We start from the raw sequence: 13,934 nt of genomic DNA on the forward strand, positions 1-13,934 counted from the left end.
CATGGGTTGAGATAAAAATAGTTTAATAGGATAGAAAAGGAAGATAATAATGATAAAAATATACAAAACAAGTGATGTGCAGCACAATTGCTCACCAACCCATGCCCAGCTAGTTCCTAAGTTGCAGTGCTCCTGGGCCAACTCCCTGCAGCTTATATACTGAGCATGATGTCATATGGTATGGAATATCCCTTTGGCCAGTTTGGGTCAGCTGTCCTGGCTGTGCCCCCTCCCAGTTCCTTGTGCACCTCCTGCAGAAGGCTCATGTCTCCTGGCTGGCAGGGCCTGGGAAGCTGAAAAGTCCTTGACATAATTGTAAACACTGCTTAGCAACAACTAAACATTATTTTCGTACTAAATCCAAACCAGGGCACTCTACCACCTACTAGGAAGAAAGTTAACTCTATCCCAGCCAAAACCATGACAGTCACATAATATGAGAGGTTCATAGGTTTGTTTAGACATGCACAGATGCATGTCCTCCCAAGTCCCCAGCAGAAGAGGCAGCAGGACAAGCAGAATCCTTCCACGAGCAGGATGAGGCTCAACAGCCTTAAACTGCTCATTCTGAAAGGGCCCAAGGCAGAGCTCGGCCCAGAGCAGCTCTGCGGGAACTCTCTTCAGAGAGGCAGAACAGCAGCCTTATTACCATGGCCATTTAATGGGACCTGCAGCCTGGGTAAGCTGCTCTCCCCACATGCTCACAGCAAGTGTTAGGGCATTTGTGCCAAAGACATCAAGAGAAAGGTAGCCATAAAATGTTGTGATGACAGGAGAAGGTCGTCTTGCTGTGATTGCACTGCTCTTAATCTTGACCAGGTGCTTCCCATCTGTCCTCCCTAGGCAGGTATTCCTCATGAAATGCCATCTAAGATTCCTGGTTTCACTCCATGAGTGCTTCTCATGGACTGACGGTCAGGAGAGCTCTTCACAAAAAAGAGCCCAGTCTACACAAAACGCCCCAGAACCTTTGACCATTGACTTGGAAATTTCAGCTCAAAATTCATATTTACATTGCCCCTCCAATTCTACTCCAGAGTGTGTGCCTCATGCTCACAGTAGAGCAGATAGTTTAGATGGACAGAAATTATCACTAAGCCTATTTCACAGGTACCAGATTAAGAAATAAATAACTTGCCCTCTTCCCACAGGGAGTCTGCAGCACTGTTGAATCCAGGCTCTTGGTATTTTCCCAAACAAAACTTGCAGCGCAAGTCCTTCCCTCCTCCCTCCTCTGAGGCTGGTTACTAGTCATAAGCCTCCCTCCAAAACAGGAGGTAAGAAATGTCTGTCAGTTTTTGGCTTTCCTCTGAAAAAAACTTATTTAGAGGCTGGAAACAAGAAATAGAGTAAGTGAGCTCAAGTGAGCTGAATGAAAGGCAGCAACAGTATGAACTCAACAGAACTGCTTCTTGAGCAGGAGCTGCAACTGTTTGTTGACGCTAATAGTATTGAATTGCTCAGCAGACTCAAAAGCAGGCTACACACGTTGCCCTGGCATCCCTGGGACTCGTCCAAAAAGGCACAAAATTCCAGATTTGAGGGGCATTCTTTCTAGCTCGTCACAAATAGGTTCTTCAATGCTGGTTTTGTTGTCCTGTAGAATTTGCCATTTTGGAAAGCAAAAGATTACTGTTGGCTCCATGAGAGAAGGGGGAAAGATGGAATGCAGGTTTATTGACCGGTTGATTGATTCCATCTTTGGAATTGGTTGGTTGTTTATTATTAGCAATTAGTGCATTAGCAGTAAGGGACACAGCAAGCAAGTAGGCAGCACTTGAAGAAACAAACCTTTACTAAGCATGACACCAGGCCAGTGTTACCAGCTGTCCCCCTGTCGCTCCCAGGAGTCAATCTCTGACTTGACACCTAATCCTCTGCCTCCATATCAATGTGTGCTCCTTCTGAAACATAACCCTTGCTCTTCATTTCTTCTTACTGTACACCCAACTTCTCTCCTTCTTCAGTACCATCCTTGCCCTTCTTCCGGCTCTCTGGCAGCTTTCACCAGCCTGCAGGTTGCTGCTTTACCACCCACAAACTAAAAATCCCTTGTCCTCCCCTTCTAGATCCTGCAAAATGTGTCTATAAGAAAAAAAAAAAAAAAGCTGGGTACCCCACTAAGGGGATATGCCTGCTCCAGGCTTCCTATCAAAAGATGGAGTTGTTCTGCGTACAAAACTTGGGAAGGTACCACCCATGTTTCTAGTTCTGGCATGCTGCTCCATGGCTGGAGTGCCTTCCTAGGTCTTGCCTGCAGAATGAGCAGGCATGTCCCGTTATCTCAGTCCTTCTCTTCAGGAGCACACGAGTCATGGAGAGATAAAACACAGTTTTCATTTTGTAGCTTCTTCTAGTTCATTCGCACCGCTCTGTTCACCATCTGTTTTGCCAATATTTCATCAGTTTAAATTTAATTAAGATTCCTCAGAGCAGGAATCTTGTCTTACTACACGCATGTGAAATGCCAAAACAGAACATGAACACTACCATGAGAGGATCACTCTCATAAATGATTCACCTAGAAGGCAGAGTTGCATTTATTCATATATTATTTATTTTTATATTACTACAGAACTTAGGAGAACCAACTAGAGACTAAACCCCATTGTCTAGGGTGCTCTAAAATAAAAAATACTAAGTGACAGGTCCTGTCCAAAAGAGTTTACAATCTAAATAGCATATGAATGATAACAAAAGTATATGACACTTTCCTCTGCAAAAAAAGTAGCATGTGATTAACTTTAAGAACACAGGTGATTTAAGTGAGATTTTGCCATGTAACTGTTTTGCTTTTGTAGAGCCTGATTACATAGATGTATCCTTCCATTGAGCCATTTTATCTCACAAGACCTACCTGAAATCTGCTCAGTGGCCCTGATCAAGTCACATGCAGAGTCAGGCAAAAGAAAATCTATACTCAGATCCTAGCTGCCTAATGAGGACATAGAAGAAATTTTGATTTATAAAAGTTCTACAGCAATCCAAACCAGCCAATACTTCTGCAGCACTCAACTCTTCACCTACTGTTACGATTAGCATTAAAGTTCCTATGATACCACCTCTGTCTGCTGAAAGCATGGAAGCAGAAAGGCAAATGTGCTGCTTAGTACCTAGAAGAAATTGCTCAAGAAGCAGGAGGCATGATTATATGCCCTCCTTTGTCCTCTCTGTACCAAGCATTTCCTCTCGACCAAACAGCTGTCTAGACAACACATTACCTTTAATGGCAGCTCTTTACAGATGTCTGTCTCCCTCTATTAACTGCAATAAGAGCACGGATGAGTTGTTTCTCAACCCTTCCTAATCACTGGACCAACTGACCCTTTGAAAGAAACATACAGCTCATTTTATATCCTACTGTTGCATAAGGATAGTTGGTAAGTCACATGGAATTGTTAAAATGTTGAAATGTTAATATTTTACAAAACTGTAATTCAGTAGTTATAATTACAAAACTTGTAACTAAAAGTGTAGCAAAAAATGGTATCACCTGATTAAATCAGTTAGTACACAACTGACAACTGCCTGTTTGAGAAGTTCTGGTTTAGAGCTGAAATGTTTTTCCGGACTGCCTGATGTTTTGTGGACTGCCAGCCATCTGTGGACCACAGGTTGAGTACCTTGGATCTAAATCTCCCTGCTGGGACTAAGTAACTAGTTTAGGTAGTGTCAGGCCTGACTTAGTAGCCTGAATTAGGCAGTCTGGTTGTTGCATTCTGCTGTCTGCGACACTGACAACAGCACTAAGGATCTGAAAGGGAATGGGTCATTATTCAGAATATTGAAGCCTTTGATTGTTTGACTACTTCAGGTAACATCTATTTAAGTCTGTAATTTTCTGCTACCCCTCCCCACACCCATCACAAATCCATAAAACAAACCACAAACATAATGCCCAATTCCCTTGATCAGATCCCCTTTCATTAATTTATTGATCAAGGAGCCTGCAGGAAATATATTACCTGTTACCACAGGTTTTCTGTGGAATATTGGACATATCACTTGATCTCCCTGTGACTCAGCACCCTTACCAATACAATGGCAGTAAAAATCCTTCCGATGATGCAATACTTACTAAAATAATGCCTCAAAGTGCTTTAATACAGTGAAACACAGAGAGTCCCACAAAGGCAAAATACTGTATTAGAGCAGCTGTGAAGGCCCAGCCCCTTAGCTATATTCCATAACTTCTAGTTTGGTTAAACGTCCTTCCTTACCAAACCAGGACTAGTAACATCCGTGATGTGCATGCAAGAAAACCTTCTCCTTTGGGCCTAAGAGCATTTCCAGCACATCTGTGGCTTGTGCAGGAAAATCTGGGTCATGGTTGACAAAGCAGCAGGCAGCGTTATCCCCTGCAGTGTGATCAGCACGGTCACATTTCACATGAAGGGCAAAGCAAATGTCGCACCTGTGCTGGATGCTACTCTGTCAGTTACTGTGACCAACAGGTTCTGCCCCCTCAGCAAAGCCATAAAGGCTGCAACAGAGATGTACGTGATGGATGCCAGGCTGAGCTGGGAGCCACTGAGCTTGCTCTTCATGCGAGGGAGAGCAGCAGCACAAGACTGAAAGATCTGTTTCAGAGGGATTACACCACCTGATTGTATAGGTAATGTTTCTTAGCGAATTCTGCACATATGGCAGGCGGTCTGGCCTTCCCACTTCTCAGCTTCAGAGCACGTATAGGAGTCTACTGCCAACTCCTCCCACGGCCTCAGCAGAGAGATCAAGCTACACTAGGTCCATTGCTGTATTCTTGCATAATTTCACATCACTGATGTTGAGGGCTATACAGAGTAATAAATACCAGAATCCTTCACATCACCTGCCAGCACCAAGTCAATAACATGGACTGTGCAGAAGGACCCTCACGTATGTGGTATATGTCAACTGAGAAGCTAATGCTGACACATCAATATCCAAAAGCACAGGGATGTGTTATGCCTTCATGAGAACAGCTCTCACCCACTTAAGCAGATTCTATCTCTGCCTGCCTCTGGTAAAGGTGATACAAGTTATCATTTTCTACCATCATATAATATCTATTATATATGACTTTTTTCTTTTTTTTTTTTCATTCATAAATCTCTTCAGGCTTCCCATACACACAAAAAACAGGAGGAGGAAGGATCTGCTAAGTTTCTCTAAAATGGAAATTCTTTACTGATGTAAGCAGTGTCTTTGGATTAAATCAATGTCAGACTCAACAGCACTAGGAATTTACACCAGCTGAGGATGGGGGTGGCCGATCTCACATATCCTTGCTGAAATGGCATCACAATAACCAAGAAAGAGAAAGCTGACAAATTGTGACAGGGAAGGAAATTTCACTCATCAGTTTAAAGAATTCTTTGGTTCCTCTCTGGTTTTGTTCAGACCTACCTACTTCCAGTGACAGCCAGAAGAAAGGAAGCCTCTGAAAAATCCCCAAATCCCTGTTATTTCCACACAGGGCCAGGAATTCCCAGTGAATGTATCTGAGTCTGCCACCCTGTTTCCCATCAAACCAGAAGAAATCAGACAGGCCATTATTGATATTTTGATTTAAAAGAAAACAAATACAGGAAAAAAAAACATAGTTATGGCTGTGGTTTTTCACCCTGAAGAACATACTTAACCATTTTATAATAATTTGTAATGCACTTCTAAGCTCCTCACAGCAGAAATTCAAATGCCTAAGTCGCACAGTATCATCTCAACTATTGACGATCTGTCTGACCCAGCCTCATTTCTACAGACATCTCCTTCCTCTGCCACATGTTCCAGATTGAAAGGCTTTCAAACAGGCAATGCAATGTGCCTAACTTTCAGAATTGGAGCCAAAGCCTCTATTTCTGTTCTGCATGATGCCAAGCACAAAAAGCAAGTTCCATGTTTCTGGGACAAGAATAGGATTTCCATGCAAATACAATAGGGTGTATTTACATATATCACTTTTAACTTCAAAATGCTTTTAGACAACAGCCAAAAGGTATAGCAGACCTGTAACCACCTGAGATTGCCAGTGCTGCATGCTGTAGCTGAACTGGACTGCAATAATGAAGACAGATCGCAAATCCTTCTGCTAGAGTGGCCTCTACTTGAAGCAAAAAAGAATCTCCTTCAAAATGAATAGCAGTACACTGTAGATGGTAGGACATGCCACTGATCCCTTCTGCTCTGTCTCAGGGAAGAGAAATTCAGCACAGTTCACTACACTTCACAGATGAGGAAACTGAGATACAGGTGTTCCAGGATGTCCTTTGAGATGTATTCAGAAATGATGAATAAAAGAGGGGTTGTAATTAACCCACAGATAATGATGCTATCCCATTCCAGTTATTGTGAGAGACAAAGTAACAAATAACTCCAAGATGCAACAATTGCAATTACAGTGATCACAGACATTCCTTGGTTGAAAAGTCACCTGTAACCTACTACCAAGAGAAAAAGAACATCCTGATTTTGTTCTCATTGAGGTGAGCGAAAAAACTACCTAGATGACAGGAGGATGAGAATTGAGCTCTTAAAGGAAAAAGATATCCAGCGACAGGATTATCTTTTTGGTTTGCACTTGTACAGTACCTAGTGCAGATCCTGACAATAATAAAGTCTTCAACACATAGCTATGGCAGTATAAGATGCTGCTCTGGAGTTTTTATCATTTCTCTTTTGGGGCTTACCAGCACACAGCTCTGCAGGCAAAACAGAACAAGCCAGCCCTCTGGACTAGCATTAACACGAGGTCCAAACACTGAAGCTGAAATGATGTAAGACAAGGTAAGCTACCTGACTTCCCATGGAAGTGGGTGAGAAGTGTTCACAGACTCTTCTCCTTCAGCAACATTATGGAAACAGAAACTGCCACGACAGAGATGGTAACAACCAAATCGGAGATAGTGGAAGCAACAAAGCACCAAGAGCCAAAGCAAAGGTTTGCTTTTTGTTTTAAAGCCCTGTCTGTTAGCTGAGTCATGTCAGACATAACCCCCACAGAGATCAGCAGAAGTCGTAAGAGCACAAAGCAATATTCACCCTGTGACCACATCACACCACTTTCCTCATAATCCTTATCAGCTAGCAGGATTTGATGAAAAACCAACTAAGTAGGCATGAACAGGGTGGGGGGGAAGCCCAACCAGGTGGCCATTCTACTTAAAGCACAGCTATCTGTACTGAGGGATCAACTAGTTATTCATAATGAGGTGAAGAAACCAGATTAGATAGATTAAATCCTTGTCATGATCCTAATCTGAAGACCACTGTACACCAAGCAGTCAGTGATCCACCTAAGAGTTACCCTGAGTGGGTGCAGGCCTGTGCTGTGCTGCATGTATAGCTTGGCCTTCTGGCCCACATTGTGATGCACATACCCCTTGGATGCAGGATCAAGTCAGCTGCTTAATTGTAATGAAAAAGCCTGTAGGAAGCTTGCAGTGGTCACCAACAATTAAACCACCTGCCTGTTTGTCTTCATCTAAAAGTGCAGCAACAAGTTCTCTTATGAACATCCTTTTCATTTGACAGTAGAAATGATGAATAGAATTGCCTTTTATTTTTTTTCTGTAAGGGCTCAGATGACCAAAATGTAAGGTAACCTTTCAACAGACAGATCTGCATGGTGTGCTGTGCCCAGACAGGAGGGCTGTTCCCTGTTAGGCAGCTCGGGGCTTCCAGCATCTGAAGGGATATAAGATTATTGATACTCTCCTCTTTTTCTTTATGATATTGGTTCTAGTAAATGGTGTAAAAAGCAATACTCTGCATACAGAGTCCAAGTTCCTAGCTGGGAACATAACAAATCAGCACTTTCAGGTGCAAAACGTTCTTAAAGCATGGCTATATACTAAGTAACAGTGCAAATAAAAGCAGTGATCAAGCTTGGCTTGCCCTAGGTTTCCTTGCAAAATTCTTTTTTTAATTATAACTATGATTTCTATTGCTATGATTATATTAAATGAGTAATATTTACACTGTGTCTTCAAATTGTTATTTGCTACTGAAATTCTAGTATAACAAATAATTGGTACCACCCTCTACACAGCTGATTTCATACCGCGACATGCTGTTCAGATAAAGGTGAAGAGAACGGGAAGGTTTGTATGTTCAGCTAATTACCTGACCACAGATGTCAACTGCTCTATGTCCTGCCCCATCAGATTTTTACCTAGTCCATGTGGCTTAGATGAAATCACCCATGTATATGAGCATGTGCCAAGGCAAGTAAGTTCAACCACCACCTCTCTGTAGACATTCTTTGTTCTTGAGGATTAGCTGGGTTACACAATGACAGGTTTTTTTCAAAGTGGAAATTAGTCTAGTAGAGAAGAAAGAAAAGCAACCTTGGACAATACGTGCTACATCTCATATTGCTGTCAGAGATATCTGTGCAGTTATACTGTTCAAATTAAATCATTTGAATATTTAACACGCTTTTCCAGAATGAAGCGCAAACCCAGTAACAGCCAGCAACAGCTGCAGCTGAATCCAGATGATATACCTCCAGGGGCTAAATTAAAGTCTGGAACCCCCAAAAATCTTCATATCTGACAGCCACCCAACATCTTCGTGATACAGAGAGACAGCTAAGATCAAGGTGAGTTTTGCTTTTGATGTTTCATCTCCTATGGCAAAAGAGGAGACCTTGAAAATGCCTTTCTGGAACTATGCTAATGGTGCACCATCATGGCACATTTCTTTCAGACAAAGAAAGTGACAGGCCCTTGCAGACCCTCTACAAATAACTTAAGAGCACAACAGATGTTCTCCTGAGTCTCCAGCTGTATGTACCAGACAGAGAAAACTGGCAATGATTCATTGTGATGCAGTGTACTAACCTTGACCAGCCACATTTCCAGAAAGGCGACAGATCAGCCATCCTGCTGCCCCACCTTAAGCCTAAACTCTCCCTCCCAGGAATTTTCCTAGTGGCATCAAAATGCCCTTTTCTCACTGAATCTCATCTCAGGTAGGGCAGATGAACATATATTTCAAGCTTGCTCCATTTTCCCCTGTTGCCTGGGAAGCATTTCCAGGGAATTTCTACATGTATTCCCACCTATAGCACTTCCAGCTATGGAAAAGCTGTAGGACAAGTGCAGAGAGCCATACGCTTCTCCTCCCAGGCTGACAGGTTAAAGGGAAATCGACAACGTCTTTTGAGAGGGTGGGCGGCAAGTTGCAAAGAGGAAAGACATATTTGACATTTCTTTTACAGAAAAAGAAGAAAGCAGCGGTAGCGGCTGGGAGACCCCGCGGCCGCCTCTCCCACGCCCCCTCGCGAGTCGCACCAGCTCCGCCGAGCCCCGCTAACAAAGCGCCGCTGCCCAAATCCACATCCATTTTCCCACCCGCTGATGCTCGATTCCCCTTCCCGACCCCGAATCCGTTCATCGCCGAGCACCGGGCGATGCCAACCGCCCTCCTTCTCCCCTGTCAACTTGCGCTGTACAACACAACAGCGTTTTGCCCTCCACCCCTTAGTAATTTTCCCACGCTGGAAAATACCGTTTGACCCACCTATTTTCTCCCTCACCCACCAAGCAGCCGAGCGCACCATCCCTAACAACCTGCTAAATTTAGCCGAGTCGCCGCCAACCGCATATTCATAGCAGGGGCGAGCGGGACAGGCAGCAGGGACGGCGCGGACACCGCGCACGGGCATGCAGACACAGACGTGCAGGTGCCGACCGGCAGTTACTCACACCACTAGCCTGGAGATGATCCATGAGACCATGGTGCTGCGTGCCGCAGGGCTGGCTCTCCCGGCAGGGAGGGCTCACTCCGTCTCCTCGCCCGCCGCCAGCCGCCGCCCGAGTGAGCGGGGCGGGCGGCTCGGCCATCCGGCCCCGCAGCCTCAGCGCAGCCTCACTGGCGGCACCGCCGGCAGCCAACGCGCAGCCGGGCCCGGCCGCCGAGATTGGGCAGGGCCCGCGGCCGCCCCCCGCCGTGCTCGGCGCTGCGGGAGGAGGAGGAGCAGGAGCCCCCCCCCCCCCCCCGCTCCCTGCTCTCGCAAGCCTCCCCAGCGGGAGACCCCTGGGGGTAAGGGGAGTTTTCAGGTGCGGAGGGGGGACTGGGAGAGGCTGCACTAGCCGGGCAGGGGTCCCTTCCCCACGCTGCGGCATCAGGCAAACATGTGTGCGCGTCTGGACCAGCGCGGCCGAACAGGACACGAAGCAAACCCTCTCCACTGTTCGTATCAAAATAAAGGCAAAGCTATGGCATGGTGTTGATGGGCTTCTTGGATATATAGAAAGAGACGGATCCCCCTCCACGCCCCAAGGTTTGCAGGCACAACCAACAAGGGTATTAGCTACCCAATCCAGGTGAATTCCCCTCACTGTCAGTGATGACAGCCAGCAATCTCTCCTCCACATTAGTTTTCATTGGGGGTCTCACAGCTATCAAGTCCAATTTCCACAAGGAACATTTGTCCACATACAGAACAGACACTGGCTTGACCTGAAGGTTGTTCTTCCTCAACTTTTCTTTGGGTTCTTCTTTTCCTTCGCTATGTTGGCACATGCCAAATGTGATTAGATTGCCAGAAACCATCTTCCACTGCTTTGTTTTCTTCCTTCTATCAGAGGCACATGTGGCCATGGAAATTCCTGATGTGTTTCAGTCTTGTGGAAACCCTTAGATCTCAAGCTGCCACCATGAGATCAGCCCCAAGCTTCACTTGGAGGCTGCTCCACGGAGCAGTTGGCCTGGTTTCAGGCATTAGGGCCAGGGCTCCAGCCACCCTGGCTGCAATGCAGGCTCCCTGCCTCCATGCCTGACGCGTTGTTCTTTACCAGGACTGTGCATCTGCAGCAAATTTTCCCCATCATTCTGAGATGGCATAGCTGAAAGAGGCTGAAATTCCCTAATGTATCATGAGTAACCTGTGAGGAACTCTTCTAAGGAGACGTGAATATTTCAAACCAGAGGTAGCAGAGCTAGGAGCTGATCACACACCTCTCCAGTCCCAGCTGGCCACAGACATGCTCACACTCCGGTCTAGTTTCACAGGGGCATGATCACCACACAATATCCAGCCCTTACCTATCACCTTGCTTCTGCTCAGCTCAAAGTCCTCCATAACACGACCATCTTTTGTTAACGTACGCTCTCTGGACCCGGTCCCCAGAAAACCGATAGCGCCCATAGTCTTCAGCTAAAGCTGTAGGTACAGAGATACTTGTGGTTAAAGTTCAGCACCTCTCAACATTCTCTTCTAGGGGGAGCATCTATATCGCCGGATTGCTCTCCTCTCTGCAGTGGGTCTCTTCCTCCACCAGAGGGAACTTCCACCTCACGCCGTGACCTGTAACAAGCTGTTACCTCCTCACCACCTCCCTGGGTTACGGCAGCATTTCCGCTACGAACGCCGGAGGTTTCTGGTTACAGACAGGCTGTGAAGCGCAGCTGGAGGTACGCGGCCACCACCGAACATTCCTGCCTGGGGGACTGCAAGGGCCTACAGCGGCAGCGTCGCTACAGCCAGCATTTTGACTGCTGTACAACACCACAAAGACAGGACTGGGTGGTCTGTTGCAACAAGCAAGTGTAAATTAGCCATCTTCTCCAGATGAGATTGCTCTCTCCAAAAGAAGCCAGTAGGCCACTGAGCCCAAAACTCTACTGCAGTGAATCATCTTGTGGCTGTCTTGCTTGTGTATCATTGCCAAATAAATACTTGGAAATCTGTTATGAAAGATTTTTCACGGATCGGGATTATTTAGTGTGAGATTTAGGCTGCATGTTGGCAGACACTCCACAACATTATTACAGTTAATGATGTGATATTATCAAGTATAAGACACAGATCTCTGCACAAATATTTGTGTGATCATCACAATACACAGAACTTGCCACTTAGTACTTGCTGCATATTTCAAGCATAGAAAAATGGACCAACAGGAGAAGATACCGGATCATAAAGAGAGGTAACATAAAGGACAATACCCAAAGCTGCCACAGAACGTTTTAGTGTCCAAAGCATTACTCAGCCTCGTGTTCACTTGGCTCCTTCCAGTCTCTTCCAGCTCACCATGTTCCTTGCAGCTCCTGCCAGTTGCCATCCCTGCTGACCTGCCCCTCTCTTCTGGGTAGCAATCATCAGAAAGGCCAGAAGGTATTTTCTTCTGTTTGGCAGCTCTCTCTGACAGGGGGTAAGCAGGACATGGACCTTCTTCCTGCTACTGCTTTGTACGCAACTGACACAATCACCACCTGATGGTTGTTGACTGATCTTAAGCCTCAAATGTACACAGGTAATTAACAAGGTAGTCTGGTGATGAAAAAACTAAAGAGCCTGTCAATGGGAATGCAGAGAGCTTTACTTAAATAGCTATTTGGTAAAAAGAGGGTGATGGGGAGAAATTCAGTTCTACTGAGTCATCAGTGGAAGGGTCACAATGCCCCCTACCTACTCCTCATGGGCTGTGTCTTAGGATAACAGTCATACAGCCCTGTGACTATAAGCTCAGCATATGACATCCCAAGCATCCTGGCTTGAAGAAAGCCTTTCCTTTGCTATTAAACTGCCTGACCCAGTCTATAAAGAAATAATGGAGAAACACAAGAAGAGATAAAGCTGAAGGGACAGATATGAATTAATTTGTGCAGCCAGCTCAGCAGAGAGGCCACCCGATGCTAGTGGAACATTTTGGAACAGATGTAGCAGTGGAAGAAGGTCAGGCAGTGAAAAATCCTATGCAGATTGTACTCTTAGATGGTTTGATCTGTGTTCCCCAAATAACAAAACAACTCAGCTTTGTTAATGAAGGCAGAGCCACCACCCTTGCCCTAAATACTACGCACCCTTCTCCTAGCAACTACTTTTCCTGAGCAGTTCACAGCCATGGAAAAGTCAGACCCCCCAACAGCTCTGTCATAATCAGACTCATTCCTCTGGCCCCAGGGAGAGAGGATGTCAGCCTCACAGTTTTACAACAACTGCCAAGCCAAGACTTCTTGGAACAAGAAGAGTGACTGATATATATGCACAGGGCACTCTGTTACCAAATCTAGAAAAGGTCCAGAAGCAGCAAGAGCAGACAATTCTTACCAAGAAGCCATGTCCTCCAATGGATCCAACCTACACAGGAGGCATTTCAGAACAGCTTGAGAAGAACAGGTAACCTAGTTAGGAAAAGTCCCCAGGTATAGAGTAAAGATATCAGGCAGTAAACCTGTGGAGATGTTTAGGTGCTGAAGTTCATATGGAGAAAACAAAATGAATATAAAAATAAATAAAATACACATGCAATAGCAACAGTGCACACATATATTGTATAGTATTGTTACAGTACCTAAAAAGTATCAGGATAAGAAAGATAGTTTGATCAGGAAATAGATATTCCACATCCCATCAAGGAATATATATACACACACACACATATATAGATACATATCCTCAGCTCTTGGAAGAGAAAGGTTTGGTCTTCCACCCACTGGAAGAGAATGGGTGATCTCTTGCATTTACCACCTGACTTCTACTTGGGAAGCAAAAGAAAAAACAAATAACCCAAAACCTAAAAAGACAATGTGGATATTTAGAGCAAAAATCCAAGAAGAATGCAGCTCCTGGATACAGTCATGAAAAATGCCCACTTCTAAAGCTGCAGCTTTACTAACAGATACAGACTAGATATGAAAAGGTTAATCCTACTCTATGGGGAGTATTGTTAAAGCATGTGGAGACAGTCAGCATTTCCTGGCTGCCATTTCCAGCTTTATTATTGAATTACTTGCTTCAGAGCTATGGCCATTAGCAAAGAGATTAAGAAATGCCTTTTTTTTGACTCAAAAGTGGTGTGGTCTGGCATTTGAGCTGGGAACCGCGACTGCTGAGAAGCACTCTTCATTCTCAATGACACATGACAAGAGCTTGGGGAAAACATGGAGACTGGCATGTTTGAATGTATCATTTGGCTTTGGGTAACCAAAATGGGACAGCTTAC

General features: G+C 45.0%; 1 protein-coding gene across 11 annotated transcripts in view; it reads right to left on the reverse strand.

Moving 5' to 3' along the window:
• REEP1 (receptor accessory protein 1) overlaps positions 1 to 9,914 on the reverse strand; it is a 71,017-nt gene extending 61,103 nt beyond the window's left edge. For 4 of the 11 annotated variants that reach the window (XM_075752762.1, XM_075752760.1, XM_075752759.1 and 1 more), the window contains exon 1: positions 9,690 to 9,906. In XM_075752762.1, coding sequence (XP_075608877.1) covers positions 9,690 to 9,721 — 32 coding nt within the window. In that variant the 5' untranslated portion in view covers positions 9,722 to 9,906. Of the gene's footprint in view, positions 1 to 9,689 lie in introns of all 11 variants that reach the window. The other 7 variants (XM_075752763.1, XM_075752754.1, XM_075752764.1 and 4 more) reach the window with 6 other exon arrangements.
• Positions 9,915 to 13,934: the final 4,020 nt, after the last annotated feature.

Source organism: Balearica regulorum, chromosome 4 (assembly GCF_011004875.1).
Source record: "Balearica regulorum gibbericeps isolate bBalReg1 chromosome 4, bBalReg1.pri, whole genome shotgun sequence".
In the NCBI taxonomy this organism is placed as follows: domain Eukaryota; kingdom Metazoa; phylum Chordata; class Aves; order Gruiformes; family Gruidae; genus Balearica; species Balearica regulorum.